Raw genomic sequence first — 25946 nt, forward strand, 5'->3', positions numbered from 1 at the left:
AAATGTAGATTTCCCATAGGATAATAAATCGAATAACTTTAAGAGAGTAACAAATAGGGATGGTAACTTATAACTCAAACAGCCAAACCAACCTGCAGTTGGTCAAAGATAAGTGGCTGAGTTTAGTTTCCGATTAATAAATTTGGGTGATAACCAAGTTACTAACCTAATTATTGAATTTGTCGGTTTAAGTTTAGAGCCGTCACTGATCTAACCCATTTAATAATTGAATAGGGCCATGATAGTCTCACTTCCCATCTATTAAGATCATTAAAGTCATTTAAGATGTATTAAATCATTTGACAATCATTGTATCTGTTATTATAGACTAATCGAATCCGACCTATTTATCAAATGGATTGCATGTCAAGTCCAATTGCTTATTTGATGAATAGGGTTAGATTTGATTTGGGATTCTTTAACCATTTAACAAATATATTAGGTTTGGATTGACTGTTTGTTGTCCCTTAAAACACCTATATATCTCTCTCGACCCGCCACAACCAGATCATTTCCATCCCTAGTAAGCAATAACAGTGCCAAGACACTGTGCAAGCTGTCAATAGACTAACAAATTCACTAAACAATATTGTATGAATCCATCGCAGCATACATCATCCATAAGATATCTGTGAGGATCGCAGATCGAACAAATTATATGATGGACCCACTAAAACAATGGGATGTTGGCACCACGCCACATCCTTGCAGATAATATTAAAAATTATCCATTTTTTATTGGGAAGAGATCTTTTAGTGACATGGCCACTGTAGAACATAGACCAACCTTCTGGGATAAGCTTCATGGATGCTTCCTTTCCATCCATTGAGCACTACATCATCAACCACTATGAAATTATTCTAATGCTGTACCATAAAGTTCGTCCATATTACTGGCATTTAGAGGTTCGCACAATGTGTCACCTATAAAGAATTTGTGCAACAGAGTAAGCTCTTGGAAGGAGGAAGGAAGGAGGAGTGACACCCACTTTTGGAGTCCTCAACTGCATGCTATGCCTCAAGGTGGTTGATGCGGCGGTCAAACTTGCTAAGTACTCTTTTAACATATTATGGAAAACAAATTATTAAAATTCAAAGCACGTTTCAAATAGTATATGGTCAAAAAAAAGTTGGACTTGGGCATCAACACACTTTATCCTCAAGGCTCTAACATGGGTTGACGTCTCATAGAACCTAACAGTTTTGCATTGGTGGTCTTCCCTGGAGAAAATTAGACGGTTACTTCAATATAAAATTCAAGATGATCAATGATAGCTTGTGTTTTTTTCCTGATGTAAGAGTTAGGAAGACGTAAGGACCAATGGTGACTTCTTAATAGTTATTATATGACCAATAATATTGCTTTGACAGGATAAACACTATATTTCATTCTTTGTCACTAAAGTCTCATGATAAGTACGTGGAGGATTCAAGCATCATTTTATTACGTCAGTGTGCCTCTTGCCCCATGATTGTGAATTTAATATGCAATTAACATAAATATAAAAAAGATTTTTTATGGTATTTTTTTATATTATTTTTTTAAAAATAACGACTACCTTATATGTTAAAGTGTTTAAAATATTTTATCATTAATAAGCTACTAGCAAATAGTTAACAGTGTTCTAATCTCTCTATCTTTTTTTTTTTTTAGAAAATATATTTTTATATTTTTATTAGTTACCAACTTGTCTATTTTTATTGTTTTCTAGAAAAGACAATATCTTTATTATACTTAATTGTTTTTCTATGTTTGATTGTCTTCCTCCAATCGTCTCTCCGAAATCTCTTCGGACGAATAATCTACACCTATTTCTTTATTGATTTTTGAAGATTTTTGAACTTATTACATTCTGGCCTCAACGACTGAGTGGTAGTAGAGCGAGGATTTGGGACTAGATGTTGGTGACCTATAGTGGCGGTCTCGATGTCAAAGGTGATGGAATCCATGAGGAGGTGATGGAGATCATGGCACAGATGTTGGAGAAGTAGAGGGCCTCATGGGGGTCATCAAAGGAGGACTTGGATGAAGACCATGGCTTGAGGATAGCCGGGGGCACGAAGAGCTAAGGGGGAGGTGTGGTCGAGGTCGCCGACCTCATGGGGTTCAAAGTCCAGGGAGTTCTAGAAATCGTCATCCATGATGATGAGGATGAAAAAATAGAGTATAGAGGCGATAGGAGGAGGAGGAGGAGGAGGAAAAGCAAGAGGGCAAAAATGATACACCAGTAAAACATTATAGGCTCTTGGAGGACCGGTGAGTGGTGGGGAGAAACGGATCAAGAGAAGAAGGGTAAAAGAATGAGCTTCCAAATTGCCCCTCAATTTTAATGTCGCTATAGAACCAATCACGAACTCTATTTTGAAACACCCTCGAACTTCAACATATCTACTGTATCAACCATGCACATAGATGGCTATAACCAGTTTCTTGCAGATAAATCAAGACCATTTGCACTAAACCGCACAGCCAAAAATACATAGAAGTTTTACCCAAAAAAATAAAGGAATACATAGAAGTAAAATGATGCAAAACAACCTTTAATTAATGTAGCAAAAACCAATCTAAAAATGACCATAACCACTAATATCAAAGAAAAGTATTCTAGGGAGTCTTTTGTAAAATAGAGACCTAATCATGGGGTTGGGTTGGGTTCCACTCGAATAAGGTGGACCGGTACTCCACGCTAAAGTGGCGATTTCCAATTTTGGACCCTTTGGTCAACGGTCAGGGCACCTAGGTAATTTTATGTCACAACCGTGATCCCGAATCACAAGCCGGCAGAGGAACTCCCCGTGGGAACAATAAATGAGATTGGGAAGAAAAAATCGAAAACAACCGGAAGAAAATCGACGGAAAAAAGAAGGAAAGAAAAAAAAAGAATGCTAATCTTCGCAGTGGACTACCATTATTAGACTGGAATAAAAATTGGTCTTAGGTAGGGTACCAATGCGTGCGATCCAAGAAAGTCCTAATCCTCTCAAAGCATGGCCATGTTCAATTGTATAAATTTCAGAACCCATAAACCTTTTCGGCCTGCATAGGTGAGCTTTCACTCTAACTTTAGTTGCAATACTCGTTATTATTTTTTCTCCCTTACTTTTGGTGATGTTCGCTCTTCCCCTTAATGTGGGTTGGTGAAAGACCTGCCTTCTTGTAGCTCCTCCTCCTCCGACCTCCTCTCTCTCTCTCTCTCTCTCTCTCCATCCATATTGATCTGTCTTGGGAAGTCTGTTTACTTTTGGTAAGTTTTACAACTTTATTTTCTATAATGCATGTTTCAACTTGACTTCATTCTGTTCCTTTTCGTTTTCCACTGTGATTCTAGAGAAGAATATACATGTTCACCAGTCTTCTGGAACCATTTATGTTGTTGGGGAGCCTTTAAGAAAACTCTAATATGCCACCCTTCTAAGAGAAGAGATCATGATTCTTTTTAATTCAGATGTTGTCTTTTTTTCACTGGTCTGCCTTTATTTGGAGCTTTCAATGTTACATGTAGCAAATATATTTATTTCCATTTAAAGTGACGAAAGCTTTCTTCTTCTTCTTCTTCTGAGCTTTAACATGGTTAGTTTCCCAAGAAGTTTCATTCAAACCAGGGGCTGCGCTTAGGCTGAAGGCTCTAATTTTCACCCTAAAGTACCATTATCTGTGTTGTGGCAGGTGATTCATTGATATTTAGCAGTGGGGGATCTTGAGGCACAGAGAATTATAAGAGGGTTTATTGAGTTCATAGGCTAGAGATGGGGGATGGAGGAGAAAAGGAAAACATTGAACTTGAAGATGGTATAAGGACCAATGATATTGGATCCTCTAGCAATTCAGTGGTAAAAGTTCCTTCTGGAAAACCTGCGGAGATGCCGGATCAGCAAGAGAGCGAGAAGAGTGGGAAGCAGGACGATGGCAAGTATACCGTGCCACTTTACAAGCTGTTCACATTTGCAGACTCAACTGATATAAGTTTGATGATCTTGGGGACTGTGGGTGGGGTCGCAAATGGGCTCGCACTGCCACTTATGACAATTCTCTTCGGAGACTTGATTCAATCTTTTGGAGGAGCTTCAGGTATTCATGATGTGGTTCATAGAGTGTCCAAGGTGCGTGTTTCTGATGCAGATGCTAGTTTTTCAATCAAGTAGTGTTCGTATTCATAAAAAGTTTGGACATGATTCTGTTTTCCCTATCCCTTCTTAATTTGATGCTTAATTGCCATTTTATTTGGTTTGCTTCACTATGTTGAGAATTATGGTAACTAGCTTGTGTTAGCTTCAAAGTTTCTTTAATTGATACTTCAACTGTTTATGTGAATGGCAGCTCTCTCTTATTTCATTTGATTGCTACTAAGATGAAAAATTAAATATATATCTAATCCTTTTAGTACTATAAAGTGATGAATGAGTCTAATCATGTTCAGGTAGCGCTTAAGTTTGTCTATCTAGCAATTGGGTCAGGCGTGGCATCTTTCTTCCGTAAGTTCCATTTCGGTATTTGTATATGTAAGAGCCAAGTTTGGTTTCAAATTCTGCAGTTTACGAAGTGCTGAGTTTAAATGGCCTAATCTCTTTTCCAGAGGTGGCTTGTTGGATGGCTACTGGAGAAAGACAGGCTGCACGGATACGGAATTTATACCTGAAAACCATATTACGGCAAGAAATTGGATTCTTTGACAAGGAAACCAATACAGGAGAAGTTGTTGAGAGAATGTCAGGTGACACTGTCTTCATTCAGGATGCCATGGGTGAAAAGGTACTGGTACCATTTCATGCACTTTTATTTGGCCTGTTGCCTAGCAAATTGATGCATTGCATGACAAGGCTTGTAGTTGGAGATTTAATTCTTCTAAAGGCTTCTTGAAACCTCCAATCCTGTTAGCCTTCTAGACAAATGAAAGATATTGGTGTTCTAAGGTATCTCTTTTTTCGGGCAATGTGTCTTAATAGATTTCATATCTACAACATTTTGCAGGTTGGTAAATTCATTCAGTTAACATCAACTTTCATTGGAGGTTTTGTGGTTGCCTTTGTTCGAGGGTGGCTTCTCACCCTCGTTATGCTGGCCACAATTCCTCCACTTGTGGTTGCTGGAGGAATCATGTCCACTGTCATATCCAAGATGGCATCGCGTGGACAGGCAGCTTATGGAGAAGCAGCAGTTGTTGTGGAACAGAGCATTGGCTCAATTAGAACAGTAAGTTTTACACTTGTTCGAGGACAGGAGGACATGGTAGACCATTTCATTTCTTATATTTAAACCTATTTTTTTTTCCAGAAATCTAACTGAAGTCTTTTCTTAGGTTGCCTCTTTTACTGGGGAAAAGCATGCAGTGAACAAATACAAAAAGTCTCTGAACAGTGCTTACAGTTCAGGTGTTCAAGAAGGTCTGGCTGCTGGATTAGGTCTTGGCACAGTCATGCTCTTCATCTTCTGTGGGTATTCTTTGGGCATATGGTATGGAGCAAAATTGATCCTGAACAAAGGTTACACAGGTGCCGATGTTGTTAATGTGATATTTGCAGTCCTGACTGGCTCTTTGTAAGTTGCTAATTGCTTTGCATATTTTAATGAAGCAAGCTTGGTGAAGGAAATATCTTATAACATGTATATGCAAATTTCATCCAATACATGGAAGTTTTCACCAAAAAAGAAACTGAAATGAACTATCTTGGTTAATATGATTGGAGGACCTGGTGAAAATGGGGAAAAATGCGAGTTTGGTGCTCCCTTTCAATGAAAAACGAGTACACTTCTTGAAATTTCTTAAGTTTCACTGGATGAATGCTAGTTCCATTTGATTACATTATATTCTACTCATTTCTATAGGAACCTGGATAAAATATAAAGTATCAGAAGTTTTAAATTATATTCTACTCATTTGTATAGGAATCTGGATAAAATATAAAATATCAGAAATTTTATTAAGCATATTAAGAAACACACTCATGCTCATGCATAAACCCATAGCAGGAAACTTAATAGGAATGACAATCTTTGAGGATTCATGAAGCCAGCACTAAATCATGGAACAAGAGTTGATGGTCATAGTTTTATGCAAACATGCACATGAGTATCAGCAATTTGGGTGGTTAATGTGTCTCTACTTATATATTGTGTTTTCATCTTCTTCAAGTACTTCTACCACCCTGATTTTCATTCAAAACAATCAAATTATTGATGGTTGAAGTTGTATCTTTTAGTGCCTGTTACTTTACCATCCGATTTCTATAATTACAATCTCTATACGTAGTTCTACAACTAGCTTAAATTTTAGCGAAAAATTTTGAAAATTTCATTCAGATTTCAGTAGTTGCATCTCTACCCAACCTAGAGAATATGACAAATTGAATTGGTGAATGATTGTAGATGGCCTGTCAAAATATAGACTTGTCTGCTGACAAGTGATATATGGCACATATACACCTAGAATGTTGGCAGTGACAAATATGAAGATATCTCAAGTGAACTATATTATACCATTCCATATTCAGCTGTGAATTATGCATCGAGAATATGCTGACCACTTCTGTATTCATTGGATTCATAAAACTCTGGCTAGCTTTTGTCATACAGCATATTCATGAACATGCAGCTGAAGTAATAATACCAAACATCATCAAATTGTACATAATTTTGTTCAACCATGATAATTGCATATTGAATTTTGTCACACCATCTATATTTACAATCTTTAAGAACTGGCTGCCACCTAAAGCATTTCGTGATATCCAATAGTAAAATGAGTATACTAAATTATTGATTTATAACATGTCCTGACATTGTGTACTTCTGATATGAATTTTTCAGATCTTTAGGCGAAGCATCACCATGCATGACAGCATTCGCAGCAGGTCAAGCTGCAGCATATAAGATGTTTCAGACTATCAACAGAAAGCCTGAAATAGATACTTATGACACAAGAGGAAAGCAGCCCAATGACATCCAAGGAGACATAGAATTTAGAGATGTTTATTTCAGTTATCCTGCCAGACCAGATGAGCAAATCTTCCGTGGATTCTCTCTGCTTATAGAAAGTGGAATGACTGTGGCCTTGGTTGGAGAGAGTGGAAGTGGAAAGTCCACCGTCATCAGTTTGATAGAAAGATTCTATGACCCACAGGCTGGTCAAGTTCTCATTGATGGTATAAATATCAAGGAGTACCAACTAAGATGGCTTAGAGGCAAAATTGGGCTTGTCAGTCAGGAACCAGTACTATTTGCTTGTAGCATTAGAGATAACATAGCTTATGGAAAAGATAATGCAACTATTGAAGAAATCAGAGCTGCAGCTGAGCTAGCTAATGCTGCCAAGTTCATTGATAAAATGTCTCAGGTTTCAAACATATGCTCTTCCTAAAAATGTTCTTTTATTAATCTTTAATTTTATCAGTCATCACTAAAGTTGATCACTTCCATAATAATAACTATCTTCCTATACTACTGAAAGCTTGTTAATTGTCAACAACACAAAGTATGCAAGGATATTGGCTTCTTTATCTTATATCTTGCTGATTTGGTTTTCTTTTCTTTGTTTAATTTCATGTTATTTTAACTTGGATTAAGTCATGATCATCTGCAATGTCTCTATCCAATATGTTCAGGGAATTGACACGATGGTTGGTGAGCATGGAACTCAGCTATCTGGTGGGCAGAAGCAAAGAATTGCCATTGCAAGAGCAATTCTGAAAAATCCACGAATATTACTTTTAGATGAAGCCACGAGCGCTCTGGATGCAGAGTCTGAACACATTGTGCAGGAGGCACTCGATAGGGTCATGACAAACCGAACTACTGTAGTAGTTGCTCACCGTTTGAGCACCGTGAGGAATGCTGACACAATAGCTGTCATACATCGAGGATCAATTGTTGAAAAAGGTAAGGATCAATTCGACACAGTGACCATCTATCCTCTCCTTTGCCAGAGCACCAACTAAATTTGTCCGCTCCTACTTGACTTTGCATTAGTGAAATGATGATAGATTCTATTGATTTATTTCATAATCAAAAGATTGCTATAAGATTCTATTACTGTCAAAATGCTTGAACTTGTTTATTTATCATGATGAACTAATTTAGTTTCTCTTTTTATCAGGTTCACATTCAGAGCTGTTGAAGGATTCAGATGGAGCTTATTGTCAACTCATACACTTGCAGGAAATGAACAAAGAATCAGATAACATATCTGGACCAGATCAGGACAGATCTGATATTGGGGATTCAGGAAGGCACTCTAGCAAAAAACTGTCCTTCACCCATTCGATTAGCCGGGGATCATCTAGAGGGCAAAGTAGGCACCACTCATTCCAAATGGCACTTGGTGTTCCTATAGGAATTGATATCCAAGCAAATACAACAGAGCAATCAAACATTCCCAAAACCCAAATGCCTCAAGAACAAAAAGAAGTACCTCTCCGCCGCCTTGCATACCTTAACAAACCTGAGCTCCCAGTGTTTCTACTTGGTTCGATTGCCGCCATTGTCAATGGAGTTATACTTCCACTATTCGCTATACTCTTATCCAATGTGATAAATGCATTTTACCAGCCACCGCACAAGCTCAAGAAGGATTCTAACTTTTGGTCATTAATGTTCCTGGTCTTTGGTGTGGTGTCCTTACTTGCACTTCCAGCTAGATCATACTTCTTTGCTGTAGCTGGCTCGAAATTGATAAGAAGAATTAGATTAATGACATTCGAGAAGGTGATTAACATGGAGATAGAATGGTTTGATAAACCTGAGAACTCCAGTGGAACAATTGGGGGAAGATTATCAGCAGATGCAGCCTCAGTTCGGAGTCTTGTGGGTGATGCACTTGCACTACTTGTTCAGAACACTGCCAGCATGGTCTCTGGTTTGCTGATTGCTTTTCTTGCTAACTGGCAGCTATCTCTTATTATCTTGGCTTTGATTCCTCTCATAGGTCTCAATGGATATATCCAGATGAAGTTTATCAAGGGATTCAGTGCAGATGCAAAGGTTTGGCTATAGAACTATAAAAATTTTGCTTCTTTCAGGAGAACTCTATGCAATTTGTTATATATAGCATGAACTACTAAAATATATATTTTGATGAAAATAATTATCTTAGTGCTATTATGGTTTATTCACAATTAACTCATGAAACTTCTTAGTGAAGAATTGTAAAACATTGTTGACCTAAGTGAGCATGTAGGAGAGATTTTTGTAACCATTCAAGTACCTTTCTTTGTAGCTGTAACTTTAGACAGGATACAGCTCTTCTCGTTAGACTAAAGAGTTTGGTGATTCCATTGATTTCTGATGAGGTGGAATTTGAAAATGGCTGCAGATGATGTATGAGGAAGCAAGTCAAGTTGCTACTGATGCAGTAGGAAGTATAAGAACTGTTGCTTCATTTTCGGCTGAGGAAAAGGTAATTAAACTGTACAAAGAAAAATGTGAAGGCCCTTTGAGAAAGGGAATCAGGCAAGGGATAATCAGTGGAATTGGTTTTGGAATCTCGTTTTTCTTGTTGTTTTCTGTGTATGCAACCAGCTTTTATATTGGAGCTCGGCTTGTGGAGGATGGGAAGACAACTTTTGGAAAAGTTTTTCGAGTACGTAATATCTGCTTCATTAAATATTATCAGAAATTTCTATTTACCTTTAGTTATTATATAATTTCCTTAAAAAAACAAAGACAAGCATTAATTTTGTTTGACAGTTGCATTTTTATGAAGTTTATAATTCAGTCTTGCCATATTTGTCATGAAAAGCATAAAAAAGAAATTAGCAAATCGTTCAAGTAGCATACATCATACATATGATTTGCAGTGATGAATAAAAAATAAAAATAATACAATATTGTCATACCAATTTGAAGATTTGACAGCTAATAAAAAAGCCTTTTTTTATATCTTGTGGTTCTATTTAAAAGTAGAAAATGAATAGATGTAATCTCTCTCATTTACTTTAGCATTAGAAAATTCCAGATTACAGCTACGAAACATCTATGAATGCTGAACTTATTGATTACAAGATCCGTTACCCAGGTCATGCTTATAAAAATCAACTAATGTAAATGAAAATTTGATTTGCATGGTTACATCAGATGCAAGCTGACAAGAACAATTGCTGTAATCCTCATCTTTCTTATCGTGAAAGAGATGAGGGGAAAACCCTTCCATTGCTTCCATTCTAAGCGGAACAAAAAAGGTTCTCCAAGGGGCCAGTAAGCAAAACAGACTATGAAGGATCGCCCGCTATCATGGAATGCTCCAGCCTCTCTCATCCAAAAAAACTTGACCCAGAAAAAAATAAAATAGAGATACGATCAATTTCACCAGCAGCCATTAATTGCATTAAAACTTAAACATAAGGAAGCCTAGAGAAGCATTAGGGACATCTAAAACATACAAAACAGAGCCATGAACTGCAACCATCCAACAACGAAAGAGATGCAACAATACTACCATCCAAGGTTGCTCTCTGTCTTGTTCACTGCTTTTCCTTGGAGGACCTTCTGAAGTGTGAACCATGGTTAAGACCATGTATCTCAAAGTAGCCAGATTAAACTTTAATATTATTGTTCAAAAGACAACATTTAATGCTTAAAACAGAACATTGAACTTGTGTAGTAATTGCACCTGTCTTGCTGTTTTTTTCTTTATTTGTGATGGAATAAGCTCATCATCCAGTTCATTAACATTCTGAGAGCAGCTGTGTTTGTCATTCTTATTAATGTCAGTTACATCTTTCATCTGGCCACAGGTTTTCTTTGCTCTTGCTATGGCAGCCATTGGAATTTCTCAGTCAAGCTCCCTTGCACCAGACTCTTCCAAAGCCCAATCTGCTGCAGCTTCTGTGTTCACTATTCTTGATCAGAAGTCTAAGATAGACCCAAGTGATGATTCTGGGATGTCCTTAGAAACAGTGAAGGGCAACATTGAGTTTCGGCATGTCAGCTTCAGGTATCCTACAAGGCCAGATGTCCAGATCTTCCAAGACTTGTGCTTGGCTATCCATGCTGGAAAGGTAATGGATCAGACATCAAATAATTTCCATCTATTTTTATATTTTTACATGTTGAACTTCTATACTTAAGCAGGTCAGATGAGTAGATTATATTCAACCAAATAGGAAGAATCAAATCTCCCATTGCTGTTGCTTACTGTGCTGCAACTAAAAAACTTCAAAATCCAAAGGCCAGTTGTTGGGTAGAGAGATCAACTCTTCTTATCACTGTTTGAGCTCATTCAACTGGGGAACTATCTTCAAAATCCAAAGAATCTAGATGGAAGGGGGCTAGATGATAACTTTTGATATGTTCATCTCCAATGCACAAACAGGCCAAAACTCATAAGCCAAATGGCAAATGATACACACTCCCTTCTATGATAAATTTTGAAAAATTATCATTTAAACTTGCATGTTTTACTTTTGAAATCTAACAAGCTTCATTTAACTTCTTAGACTGTTGCACTTGTTGGGGAGAGTGGCTGTGGAAAATCGACTGCCATATCATTATTGCAAAGATTTTACGACCCTGACTCGGGTCAGATATTGCTAGATGGAACTGAAATACAAAGGTTCCAGCTGAGGTGGTTGAGGCAACAGATGGGTCTGGTGAGTCAAGAACCATCTCTGTTCAATGAGACAATCCGAGCTAATATTGCTTATGGAAAGGAAGGGCAGGCCACCGAAGCCGAGATCATAGCTTCTGCAGAGCTTGCAAATGCTCACAAGTTCATTAGTAGTTTGCAGAAGGTTGGATGCCACCACATAACTACTATTTCTTAAACTAATTCCAGCTGATTACATTTTTTTACTAAATTTGTCTGTTTCTACTGTCTTCAAAATATATGCCCATAAAAAAATGGGTTTTATTAACTTCTGAATCTCTTATTGGAACTGAAACTGCAGGGTTATGACACATTTGTTGGAGAGCGTGGTATCCAGTTATCTGGTGGGCAGAAACAGCGTGTAGCGATTGCACGTGCCATAGTGAAAGATCCCAAAATCTTATTACTAGATGAGGCAACTAGTGCACTTGATGCTGAATCTGAACGAGTTGTTCAAGATGCACTGGATCGAGTAATGGTCAATCGAACCACAATTGTTATAGCCCATCGGTTATCTACAATAAAAGGTGCTGATGTGATTGCTGTGGTCAAAAATGGAATGATCATAGAGAAAGGGAAGCACGAAAAGCTTATTAATATCAAGGATGGGGCATACGCCTCCTTAGTAGCACTTCATTCAAGAGCCTCTTCATAGAATGTGGCAGTTCAGGCAGTCCATGTTTTACCCTGTTTGCATTTTTATTGAGAATCCCATGTGCCATTTTGTTTGTTATCCCTGTATCTCTCATGCTACTCTAAATTCATACAATCCTCAGAATGTCACCATTTTAGCCTCACTGTAAACCGTGGCTAAGAAAAAGAATCTATATGCTGCATATAAAGCTTGTTATTGTGATTATAATGTGTCTTCTTTGCAACTATATGGAAGTAAGTTTAAACACAAGTTAATCATATGATTTTTTAAACAGTCAAAACTAAAAGTGGTTGAATTACTGTTATTAAGTAATTAAGTTGGAAACGGCAAGGCGGCGTGCTGGCAGATGTGTGTGAGGTTGAAAACTTAACAACTGTAGGCCAAAAACAATTCATAAGTGGTTCATAAAGTTGAAGTTGTGAAATTTTGGGAAGTCGATGCCAATTTGTGCCTGAGTGAGATAAGAGAACAAACAGTTCATTTCTCTATAGACCCAAACTGTATATTAAAGAACATTGGCGCTGTGGAGAAAGATACTTCTATATCTTGCATTGAAAATCCTCCTCCTTTATTTCAATATGTGTATGGTCAGATGTTGCAATTCAGGATTGTTTTTTTTTTTTTTTTTCACTCTATATTTGAATTCCTAATTAAAATAGATGTAGAATTAGCCAATAGACAAGATTTTTGGATATTTTTTGTTGGTACATATAAATCGATTTCATCATCTGGCCACGTGGCAACATCAGAATTATCTAAATTATAAGTATACTTCCAGATCAAATCGGCTATTTATCGATCTGCTTCAACTTTCAGTTCGTCAATTTATCGATCTGACTTGACTAGAGTTGATTCTTGATAAAGCATAATGTTCAACTCAGCTGGCTACCAATCTACCATGAAGCGCATCAGTCCAGGACTGATGTGACCCTAAAACACAAATGTAATATGATGCTCAATTCATCCGATTGCCGATCTACGGCACATCGGTTGAGGACCAATGTGATCCTAGAAGCGCAGATAGTTATCTTGCGGCTGGCATCCAGCTTTGCTGTAACTGCCTTCTAGCTATGCTATAGTGAATCACTATATGGATAAACGACCCACGATCTTCATATAGCTGATTATTCTGTTATAACAAATTAAAAACCTAACAAACTCTCCTAACGGCCTAACAGCTTGAGCAAGCCCCCTCTCTATAAAGAGGAGTAGGGTACCCTCCACAAGATAAGTCCGAACTCATAGAACTGAGACTCTGCTGAACATTTTCAGCTCCTCTACTGAAGGGAATAAAAGTCCTCACTCTACTTATTCAAGATTCCTCTTACTGCCTTTCTATTTTTTCATTTTCACTATCTGTTCTCCAGGTTCCGATTGATTTAAGCATCAGAGGATCCTAAATCGGAGGATACCACACTGGTTCTAGGATTTCTATTTTGCAGGATTACTTGTAGACTTCATCAACTTGATCCTCCAGTACTTCAGCTCGATTCAAGATCAATCTTGCTGTTCTTCTTCTGGAGCCTTATAGCAATAGATTGGCGCTAGAAAAAGGACGTCCTCGAAAATTTTTTATGAAAATAGTGAACAAAAAGGCACCAAATCATTCTTTACTTGCACCATCTTCTCCGAAAGATGTTCAAAAGAATACCCAACCTCTGATTATAGTTGATCCACAATAATTTAATTTTCTGGTTCAACAGGTCCAAGCTTTTACTGCTACGGTACAACAATTCTAGCGTACTACTGAACAGCAGTAAGAAGTGGCTTTTCAAGAAGCCCAATCTTGCTGCACCCAGTAACCAATTCATCAGGATCTTCATCATGATCATCTTCTTGATCATATTGATCAGTTTTGAGAAGCAGAATCTACTTCACACAGCAAGAAATCAAACTGTGAAGGTCTTGGGCAAAAGATTCAAGATTTCAAGAAAAAATTGATGGAAATATCGCTAGGAGGCCATCCTCAGGATGGAAGATTTCAATCTATGGTTTCCTTTTTCTCAAAAAATTCTTGATGAATCGGTTCCTTCTCAGTTCAAGATGCCCATAGTAAAATCATTTGATGGTTCTACTGATCCTCCAGATCACCTTGAAGGCTTTAGAGCTATTATGAGGCTACAAGGGACATCTGATGCCCTACTTTGCATCGCCTTCCCAATCACTCTTAAGAAATTTGCAAGAATCTAATTCTTTGAGCTCCAACCAGGATCTATTTCATCTTTCGAATAGTTAGCAAAACTGTTCATCATACATCTTGGTAATAACCAGATTCATTCGAAGAATATTAATAGTCATTTTACTATTAAACAGCAGCAGGATGAGTCTCTTCAAGAATATGCGGCATGCTTTAATGCTGTCACATTGGAGGTAAAGAACTTCAATGAGTCCATTGCAATTGTAGCTTTGAAGCAAAGATTCAGGAGCAATCATCTGATCTTTTCTCTTAATAAAAATTATCTAGATAATTATGAGCAAATGTTGATCCGGATCCGAAAGTATGCTTAAGTTGAAGAAGAGGAGAGCATACTTTGCCAAGCAAAGAAAGAAAAGGATGGCAAAAAATAGCTCCAAGAGGAAGACCACAAAAATCAAAGGGGAAACAATTCTGAACGACCTCAAAAAAATCCGAAGTCTAGGAGCCCACCTCGATGATTTGACATCTATACCTTGTTATCTGCTTCTCGAGTCCAAATATTAATGAAAATCGAGGATTAAAAATGTCTTCGCCGACCTAATCCTATGAAGGCTTCACTAGCGAAAAGAGATAAGAGAAAATATTACTGTTTCCATCAAGATCATGGTTATGATATTGAAGAGTGCTGACAGCTTAAAGATGAGATTGAGGTACTAATCCATCGAGGTCACTTCAGTATGTTCAAGATCGGGCAAGTCAAGCAGTTGAACAATGATAGAAGTCTGACAATAAAAATGAGCTCAATAAGCCTACTGCTGGGGTCATTAATATGATCTCAGATCTTGGTAGAATGGGGGTAACAGCTATGGTAGCTGAAAGTCCTCCAAAGTAGTAACGTACGGACAACATAATTATACTTTTTGATGATGATGTTAGAGGAGTCCAAACTCTTCACAATGATGTTGTTATCATCTCTATGACAATAACAAAATATAATGTAAAAAAATATATTAGTTGATAATGAAAGTTCTGTTGATGTGTTGTTTTCTGATGCATTTCAAAAAATAAATATACTAAATCAGCTAAAACAAGTCAGCGCTCCCCTAGTCGGATTCTCTAAAAATTTTGTAGTTGTGGAAGGAGAGATCACTTTTCCTATTACTATGGGGAAAGAACTTTGTCAGTCAACTGTAAGTCTTACTATTCTGATTATTAAAATACTGTCAGTTTATAATGCTATTCTTGACCGACCTGGGCTCAATGCTCTCAAGAATGTGGTTTCCACTTATCATCTATTGTTCTAGTTTTCAACTAAGAATAGAGTTGGAGAAATACGAGGAGATCAAATATTTGCTAAGCAATGCTTTCTGATAGCCACAAAGATAAAGAAACTAGTAGAAGCTCTGCCAATTGATGTACCTAATCAAGAAAATAAAACTGAGATTAGCAAAAATTGAGGAGAACCAATCGAGCAACTCATTATTGTTTTTTTAGATCTGGATTTAGAGAAGACTGTTCAAATTAGATCCTAGCTAAAACCCAACCTGAAGGAAAAATTGCTATCTTTTCTTTAGACAAATGTTAATATTTTTGCCTGGTCAGCTTTTGATATGCTAGGAATTTCTGTCGATGTCATTGTGCATAAGCTAAATATTAATTCAAGGTATAAGCCAGTATAGCAAAAGAAAAGAAGCTTTACCTTAGAAAAATAAAAAGCAATAGATGAGAAAGTTGATAAGCTTCTAAAAGTTGAATTCATCAGAGAAACATAATATTCGAAATGGATTACAAATATCATCATGGTCAAAAAGATGAACAGAAAATGAAGGATCTATATCTATTATACTGACCTCAATAAAATCTATCCAAAAGATAGCTTCCTCTCTCAAGAATCAACCAATTTATTGGAGACATAAATTATTGAGCTTCATAGATACTTTCTTCGGCTATAATCAGATCAGAATGACATTTAAGGATGAAGAGAATACAGCCTTTGTCACTGAAAAAAGTTTGTATTGTTATAAACTAATACCTTCTAGTCTTAAAAATACAGATGCCACATCCCAATGTTTAATCAACAAGATCTTCAAGCAATAAATCGATTGTAATATAGAGGTTTATATTGATGATATGTTAGTAAAAGGTACTAAGTCAGATCAATATATTATCGATCTAAAAAAAGTTTTTGGAGAATTATGCAAATATTAAATGAAGCTTAACCCCAATAAATATGCTTTTGGAGTAACGTCAGAAAAACTTTTAGATTTTCTTATACCTCAAAGAGGAATTGAAGTTAATCTCCAAAAATTTCAAGCTCTACTTGAGATGAAGCATCCGAACTCTATTAAAGAAGTATAACAACTCACTAGGTGGATGGCATCACTCAGTCGATTTATTTCGAGATCAGTTGAGAAATATCATATTTTTTTTAAATTTTAAGATGAATCAAAGATTTTAATTGGTCAGATGAATGTCAAATTATTTTTGATGACCTAAAGAAATATTTTGGCACAACTCTATTGCTATCAAAGCCAGTTGAAGGTAAGAAATTATATATATTTATCTATTTCAACTAGTGTTGTTAGTTTGATTTTAGTTCAAGATGATGCCGGGATAGAGAGATCAATTTATTATACTAGTAAGTTATTTAGAGATGTTGAAATTTGATATTTTAAAATAAAAAAGATGATTTATGCTCTCATTACATCAGTGAGAAGATTGTTGAGAATCGTGTCCTAAAGCCACTTGACTTATTGTAAATAATTAAATTTTATATATGAATTATTGATCAATGAATAAAAATTATTTTGATATTTTCATCATAAGGTGTACATCTTCCTTATTAGAACTTTTGTGTTGTGATGAAGACTTTAGAACTATATTATGATAGATAAAGGAGAATTTATCGAATAGTTCTTGAACATACTCGTGATCAAATGATACGTCATTAATAGAACGATGATGTTTATCAAGAGTAGGTCATTGTGTGCCATATAGGTTGGTTTGTCCTTATAATCAAGAAGTGTAGAGATACTGGTATGGCATATAGATGAGATATAGGAGTACATCATCACCGAATAAGTGACTCACCTGCTGAGCACTCTACTGTCAAGAGCAACTCGCGAAACGTATGGGCATAAGCATCCTTCAGACCTGAGATTATTATAGTGATTTGCAAGCAACTCACTGTACTTTGATGCCGGACTACTTGCATTTCTAATATATTGATGGAAGGCTACTGGGTACAGTCAAGTACTTACGAAGTCTGTGTGTAGATCAAAATAGGATTGATTTCTCTGAATTATAGGAGTTAACATGTCACTATATTTTAATTTAGTAAAATCTTGATTAAGATAATCTATGTGATGGATTTGCAAGATTGAAATATGATGTAGATGACTATTTCAGGATTGACAGTTAAATCCTATATCACCTTGAGTATTAGGGTCAAAGAGATGAATTATGCGGTAACCATATATCGAGGTTCTTGAATATTACTTTATAATTATTCGACCTATCTAGATATTAGGTATCATTGCTAGATGGTCACTTCGATTAGTATAGGAAGGAGTTTCTATGCTATCGGTTTAGTGTTCGAACCTATGGAGTCGCGCATAAAAATCAAACAATATAGAAAAGAATTGATCGAATATTTATGAGTTTAATTTGAAAGTATGAGACTTGATTGAATATATAAGTTAACTTAATTAAGAATTAAATTATAGGTTATATAGAATTAAACACTAACTTTGTCTAGCTAGCACTGCGCATGAGATGCGGATTTGATTCTGAAGATGAATTAAATCAAATTAATGATCCAAGCAATTATGAGAGATTCAATTTGAGTTTTAATTATTTTAAATCAAATCTAATTTAATTAGACTTAATTTTATTAAGACTTGATTGGGTTAATTTATCAAGTTAGACTTAGATAAGAATTCTAATTGGATTAGGATAAGCAGCCTTTTCAAAATTGATTCGAATCGGATTTGAATTAGATTCGAATTGAATCCAAATTTGAACTAAATCTAATTTAATCCACTTAGCCATATTTTTTAGCTATTCTCTCACCATATGGGCCAACAAAGTGGTTGGAAAGGGGCTGAAAACAGCCCCCTCCCCTTGGGCATACGGCATAATAAAAGGAGACGCAAGTTGGTGTCTCTCCTGTTTAGATTGAGATTTCTTGTGTTTTAGAGAGTTTGAATTTGATTCAAACATAAAGAGTCCTATTCTTAGCACCTTAAGGAGTTTGATTTGATTTAAAATCTCTTGCCTCATAAGGAGGGGTGTGAAAAAGGAGTAAAGCAATCAATCAACCAATCTAGGTGTGAGAAAGGCTTGGGCATCTCCTCTCCCTGGGCATCACCTCTCCCTGGGTGTCTCTCTCCTTTTTGGCATCCTCTCTGCCTTTTGTTGAAAAATCAGTAGGCGCAATGCATATATTTTAAAATTTTTTTATGCAGCTAAAAATTAGATTAAATAATTTAATCTATATTATATGCTTAAAATCTAATCTTAATGCCTATCCTAAGATCTATAACATGTTATGTATGCATATAAAAATCTGAAAACAAAATTCTGCATGCAAGATCACATCTAAACATACAAGCATAGACCATATCTACATCGTACATCATATGTATATCAAGTACTAGTTCTGAACTCGATACCTTAGTGCGGGTAGCAGGTCTCCATGTTTGAAAATCGTGATATTGTTGGTTGCTTGTGGCCGCATAGAATGTTTGACCTCTACAGGTGATCCACTCGAAGTACCACACTAATTAGCTTCTGTGGGAGTGCTAGCTCATGTAGAAATTTATAGATGGCTGATCTTCTCCTCCTGTGGATCTCTCGAACACTTCCAAAATCATAGGAAGAATAAGGAGGAATTGGTGATGGAAAGATGGAGGGAGAACTCTCCTCTTTTTTGACTTTTCTCTCACCCAAAAACCCTAGAATATATTTTTAGGATGCTTACCCAAGAGGAGGAAGAACTCCTTTAGATCACACGCCTACAAGAAGACACCCACCCCAAGACCTCACACCTAAAATCCTAACTTACACCTCAAGGGATCTCCACTAATTTTTGGCGTATGAGAATTAGGACTTTATATAGGTGTGGGCGATGGGGTGTTTGGATGAGACAAGCTTCTCATCTAAATTTGAATTCAAATCAAATTTGAATTCGATTAGATCAATCAATTGATCTAAACTCTTGATCCCTATATCCCTATCAAAAGTGGGTGACAACCTTCCTTTGGCATGGAGTTTCTCACACCAATCTAAAATTAGCGATGAGAAAAGTGGGTGGCATCTTATGGGTGGTCGGCTAGGGTAAGGAGTCTAAGTTGGTTCTGACTCTTTAATATTTATCCAACTAAGTCTCCAACCTAATCAATATAGGTTAGACCCAATTGAATAATATGAACTCAATCTAATTAGGTTCCAAACATGATTAAATTCTAATCAAATTAGAATTTAATTGAGCCCAAGTCCTAATCAAATCAGAAACCATTTACCCTTGATAATTAGATTATCTCATAACCTAATCAGGTCAAACCAAATCACATTGCTCAATTTAATTAAGCTAATTAGTAATCTAGTTGCTCATCAATCCTCCTATAATTCACTAACCCTTAGTGAATTAATTTACTGTAACTTTTGCATAAGGCTATCCATCAATCGAATTGATGATTACAACTTAGAATAATTCTCAATCATCAATCAACCATGTGATCAGATAGTAACTTCTTTTAAGTGTGATTCCATATGTTTGAACCTAAGCTAATAGCATAGGAATGACTTTCTAAGCTAATCGATGTAACCATCTAGCAATAGGACCCAACGTTCAGATAGACCGAATGATTGCAAAGCAACATTCAAGAACCTACTGGTATATAGTTACTATATAATTCATCCCTTTGATCTTAATGCTCAAGATGATCCAGGGTTTAATTGTCAATCTTGAAATAATCAACTACATTGTATTTCAATCTTTTAAATCTATTATATGGATTATCCTAGCCAAGATTTTATTAAATTGAAATACACTGATGTATTAACTCATACTTATTCGGAGGGCTCAATCCCTTCTTGACTCACACACCGACTTGATAAGTACTTAACTGCATCCAAAAATCTTCCATCACTGAATTAAAAATTTAAATAGTTTGACACTAAAGTATAGTGAGTTGCTTGTAAGTCATCGTGGTGATCTTAGGTCAGAGAGACACTTATACCCATATCCTTTGCGAGCTACTCTTAACAATAGAGTACTCCGCAGTGGGTCACGTTCGATATGAATGTACTCTTACATTCCATCTGCATGCCATACCAGTATCTCTACACTCTTTGGTTAAGAGGATAACTAACCTATATGATACATAATGATCTATACTTGATATCGTTATCGTCCTAGTAATAACATATCATTTGGTTGTAAATAAGTTTAAGGACTAAATCTTTTATTTAAAATAGTCCTAAGGACTTCATCACAACACGAAAGTTCATATTAAAGATGTAAACATTTGTGATGAAAATATCAAATAACTTTTATTATTGAATAATTTATATACAAGTATAAATGAGTACAACCATCAACAGATTGACGATTGACTTTAGAATATGATTTTCAATAACTCTTATTTGGATTAAAGCCAATCAATATAGTATCGTATATCCATCTTCATTTTATGGTCTTCGAACTCCTTAATACTGAGGGCTTTAGTAAATCGGTCGGTCAAATTTTTTTTTCGTCGATCTTCTGAAGCTCGATATCATCTCGATCCATGATCTCCTAAACCATGTGGTAGTAATGCAGTATGTACTTGATGTGTTGATGGGACTTCAATTTCTTTGCTTGAGCAATGGTGCCAGTGCTATCACAGTATAACATGATTGGACCATCCAGGGAGGATGCCACTCCGAGCTCGTCGATGAACTTTCACAACTATACAGCTTCTTTCATAGCATCGGATGCCACGATGTACTCCACCTTGCACATTGAGTCGGCCACAGTATGCTGTTTAAAATTTTTTTAGCAGATTACTCCACCGTTCAGGGTAAATACAAAATTCGATATACTCTTACTATTATCATGATCTAACTGAAAGCTGGAGTCTGTAAATCCCATAAGTTTCAAGTCCGATTTTTCATAAATAAGCCACTGATCTTTAGATTTCTTAAATGCTTAAGGATGATCTTTACAATCTTCCAGTAGTTCTTTCTCGGATCAGACTGGTATCTACTTACTACTCCTAGTGAGTATGCCATGTTTAGTTTTGTACATGTCATGGCATACATTATAGAACCTACTATTGAAGCATATGGAATCCTACTTATACGCTCCTTCTCTTGAGGAGTTGTCGAAAAATTTCTCTTTGAGAGAAAAATGTCATGGCCTATCGGAAGATAACCTTTTTTGAAATTTTTTATGCTGAACCGTTTCAGCATTATATCGATATATGTGGACTATGATAATTCGAATATTTTCTTCAATCTATCTCTATAGATCTTCATCCCCAGGATATAAGATACTTTTCTCAAGTCCTTCATGAAGAATTGAGACAATAGCCAAATCTTTATTTCTATAATGCAGGGATGTTATTTTTAATTAAGAGAATATCATCTACATACAAGATAAAAAATACTATCATAAAATTATTAACCTATTTATAAATACAAGGTTCTTCTCTATTCCTAATGAAGCCATACATTCTGATCACTTTATTAAAATATATGTTCCAACTCCTGCTTGCCTGCTTCAATCCATAAATGGATCTTTGAAGCTTAGAATCTTTGACTCATCTGTGGATGTGAAACCTTCAGGTTGTATCACATATACTTCTTTTTCTAGCTCACTATTTAGAAAAGCTATTTTCATATCCATCTGTCGGTTTCATACTTCAAATATGCTGCTATCGTAAGCATGATCCGAATAGACTTGAGCATTGCCACAGGAGAGAATATCTCATCATAGTCAATACTATAATATTGATGATACCCCTTGGTAATCAGATGGACTTTATAAATCTTTATCTTTCCATCTGCATCTCTCTTTCTCTTGAAGATCCACTTACACCCTATGAATTTTATCTCTTTAGGTGTGTCAACTAATATCCACACATCATTGACCTTCATGGACTCTATTTCGAACTTCATGGTTTCAAGCTATTTATCAAAGTCGGACCTTTACATTACATCCATATAGGTGATCGGATCCTTATTATTTTTATTGAGTTCAATAAGATCTCTATCTCAGATCAAAAAAATCATAGTATCTATCGGTTGATGCGATACTCTATCGGATCTCCTTAATGGTACATCTACAACAAGCTTCGGGTTTGATCCAATCAAATCCGATTCTATGGGTTTATTAGATTATGTCGGTTATTCTATTCATTGAACTTCATCAAGCTCAACTTTAGAGGCACTAATTCCTTCACTAAATTTTTTTTTTCTAAAAAGTGTGCCTTATTACTGACAAACACTTCCTGCTCATCAGTAAGGTAGAAGTAATACCCTTTAGTTTTTTTCGGATATCCTATGAAAATATACTTGTCAGACCTAGATTTGAGTTTGTCTATTTTTAAATGTCTGACATGAGCTGGACATCCCTAAATCCTAAGGTGTGAGAGTACTGGTTTATGCCTAGTCTATATCTCATATGCTATTTTATTCATAGACTTACAAGGAATCCTATTAAGTACATAGCATGCCGACTCGAGACGTGTCCAACAAGATTCGATTCTTCCTTTCTGAGACGTTATTGTGCTGTGACATTCTAGAAGGGGTCCATTGCGAGAGAATCTCATTCTCTTCTGGATATGTTAGAAATTCATCAAAAAGATATTCACCCCCTTGATCAGATCGAAGAATTTTAATTCTCTTTTCAGTTTGTTTCTCTATCTCACTATGGAACTGTTTGAATATTTCAAATGATTCAGATTTGTATTTCATCAAGTAGATATACCCATACTTAGATAGGTCGTCTGTGAACATAATAAAGTAGTGATACCTGCCTCTGATATCTGTGCTCATGGGTCCATATACATCAGTATGTACAAGACTTAGAACATCACTGGCTCATTCATCTTTCTCAGTAAAAAGTGACTTGATCATCTTCTCAAGTAGACAAGACTCACAGATTGGCAATGATTCACAATCATTGTCTTTGAGGATCCCCTCTTATGTTAATCTGTTCATTCTATTCTTATTAATATAATCTAGCCTATAATACCAAAGATAGGCATCTGAGACATCAGCTAATGTAGGTCATTTGTTCGATGTGTACACTACACTAGATCTTGATACAATATAAATTTTATTATTCAATTATCCGTGCATTACAATAATATCATTCAAAATGATATCACAAAATTTTTTTTATTGAAATATCATAATTTTTTTTGACCAAAAGGCCTACAAAAATTACATTCAATAAGAAACTTGGATAGAAATAATAATCACTAAGAACAATGATATGAGGATTGAATACAAATTTGATAATTCCTAAAGGTAGAACGGGAACTGATCTTCCATCTCCAATATTTAAGAATCTCTCACCATCTTCAAATCTCCAACTGGCCTGAAGTTCTTGCAATGAATTATAAATATTAATAGGACTACCAGTATCTAATATCTAGGTCATTGTATTACAAATAGAGAAGCTGCAAGCTATTATCATATAATTATCTTGCTCAGCAACCGATTGCTTCTTCTTCTTCGACCTGTTCAGATCAAGAGAAGCTATGTATTGAGGATAGTTTCTCTTCCAATAACCCTACTTCCTACAGTAGAAGCACTTTACATGACTTTGGTCAGACTTAGACTTAGATTTCTTGGTCTGACCCCTAGCACTTGACACTTTTTTATTTTTTCTTTTCTTCCCTTTCTTAAAGGGATGGTGCCCACCTAAAGAAGATCCTTCCACTATATTCATCATTTTTTTGTGGAGCTGGTGATCCTTCTCAAAAGTCTGTAGCAACTCCAATAGACCATGATAGTTCACTATAGTCTTCGTCATTCGATAATGGATTGAGAAATGGTAGATAGGACTTCGGTAAAAAATTTAGGGTCGCATTCTTCCCAAGCTACTCGTGCAAAGAAAAGTCGAGCTTGCTCAGACACTCGATCTATTCAATCATGTATAATACATGATTGGTGACCAATGCCCCCTCCCTCATCCGAATGTTGAAAACAGCACAACTGGTCTGTGCCGCTCAATATCATCGAAAGTGCCAAAAGACTCATTCAATATTCTGAGCATATCTTTTGACTGAGCTTCCTTGAATTTGCGGCTGAACTCATCATTCATGGCCACCCACATGATATAATGCATATAACGCACTGCGATGCGGTCATTGAGCCACTTCAGGTAAGTGTCTCAAATCGCACCATGAGTATTGGAAGTGGACTCCTCAAGTATTGGATCTATTAGCATGTACAAGATCCGCTCATGCTCTAGGATTATTTTTAATTTTCAATACTAGCTATCAAAATTGGATCCTGTCAATTTGTCATTGTCCAATGGTGATTGGAGTGACAAGTTGGTGGCCATAACTACATAAAAAGAAAACCAAAAATCTAATTAGTATGTGAATTAATGAAGCCTACATATATGAACTTTAGTCTAAAGATTCTTCCACTATTTTGCTTGAATTGATAGCCTCTATCTTTAATTCAAAAAATTATCTTAATTTCTTAGTGGGTACTAGAATCCATAGAGACTGCACATGAGTCCGACTTTGATCGGCTCACCCATGTGCATCTATGGATAGGTTCTTAAATAATTATTTTATCAAATAATTTTTAGTAATTAATTTTACCCCAGGTTCCTAGCAGTAGGCTTTGGCCTCTACTGAAAAGTTTAGTTAGGTCCAACTATTAACATGATCATACTCAAAAATCTAACTAATAAATGATCAGATCCAACTTTGATCGATCAACCTGACTATCCATAAGAGAGACTCGATTGAATCATTATATTATGAATAATAATTTTAATAGCAGATGAGTACCAGGCCTTTGGACCATCCAATGACCATCCAATTAGTGGATCCATTATCATCCAACTTAATGGGAGGCTATGATCTAGTCATTCCCATAACTAACTCATTTTATGGACCTCATAATTTAGAAGATTTGGTTGACATATTTAAGAGAAGAGATTAAACTTGACCAACTAATCATAATCTTTCCACTAAATTCACCAAGTCAGATCCAAGAAGACTAGATTCAAGTCAGTCATGGCACCTAAATCAGTCACACTAATCAACCTATGTAGCATGGGTTTAGCACGAATTAATGAGCAACTGAATCAAAAGTTGATTAACCACATTGATCAGATAAATGAGATCGATGTGAGGGATATGCCATTAATTCGCCGTAGACTTAATCTATGCAAGTAGCTCCTAATTAATGACCACCGATCAAGACTGTCAAACTTACCTTAGACACCAATTGATTTATCAAATTCAATTTGGTTTGCTTAAAGATTTGGGCTCGACCATTGAGCCATAATCGAGGTCCATTTTGGTCGAATCAAAGACATGGATATTGACCAGCTACAACTATT

The 25946-nt window shown here is 36.0% G+C and overlaps 1 protein-coding gene across 4 annotated transcripts; it reads left to right on the plus strand.

Annotated features, from left to right (window-relative positions):
• Positions 1-2828: 2828 nt before the first annotated feature.
• Positions 2829-12438, plus strand: LOC105057824 (ABC transporter B family member 11). Of its 4 annotated transcripts, none has more exons than XM_019854881.3 (13): positions 2829-3045; positions 3668-4101; positions 4419-4473; positions 4575-4750; positions 4970-5191; positions 5298-5536; positions 6806-7331; positions 7600-7873; positions 8091-8974; positions 9306-9572; positions 10726-10989; positions 11428-11721; positions 11878-12438. In XM_019854881.3, exons 2-13 carry the CDS (start codon positions 3748-3750, stop codon positions 12229-12231), a joined length of 3909 nt encoding a protein of 1302 aa, XP_019710440.1. In that variant the 5' UTR covers positions 2829-3045; positions 3668-3747; the 3' UTR covers positions 12232-12438. The 4 variants fall into 4 exon arrangements, with proteins under 4 accessions (XP_019710440.1, XP_010938829.1, XP_029124115.1 ...); XM_010940527.2 differs by lacking the exon at positions 2829-3045 and adding an exon at positions 3052-3245; XM_029268281.2 differs by lacking the exon at positions 2829-3045 and adding an exon at positions 3426-3571.
• Positions 12439-25946: the final 13508 nt, after the last annotated feature.

The sequence above is a fragment of the Elaeis guineensis genome, chromosome 14, assembly GCF_000442705.2.
Source record: "Elaeis guineensis isolate ETL-2024a chromosome 14, EG11, whole genome shotgun sequence".
Classification (NCBI taxonomy): domain Eukaryota; kingdom Viridiplantae; phylum Streptophyta; class Magnoliopsida; order Arecales; family Arecaceae; genus Elaeis; species Elaeis guineensis.

Coding starts and splice junctions, on each gene's coding strand:
- LOC105057824 (XM_019854881.3), top strand. CDS start 3,748: ATGGGGGATGGAGGAGAAAAGGAAAACATTGAACTTGAAGATGGTATA. Junction 5,192..5,297: donor GCATTGGCTCAATTAGAACA/GTAAGTTTTACA, acceptor GTCTTTTCTTAG/GTTGCCTCTTTTACTGGGGA. Junction 7,332..7,599: donor TCATTGATAAAATGTCTCAG/GTTTCAAACATA, acceptor CAATATGTTCAG/GGAATTGACACGATGGTTGG.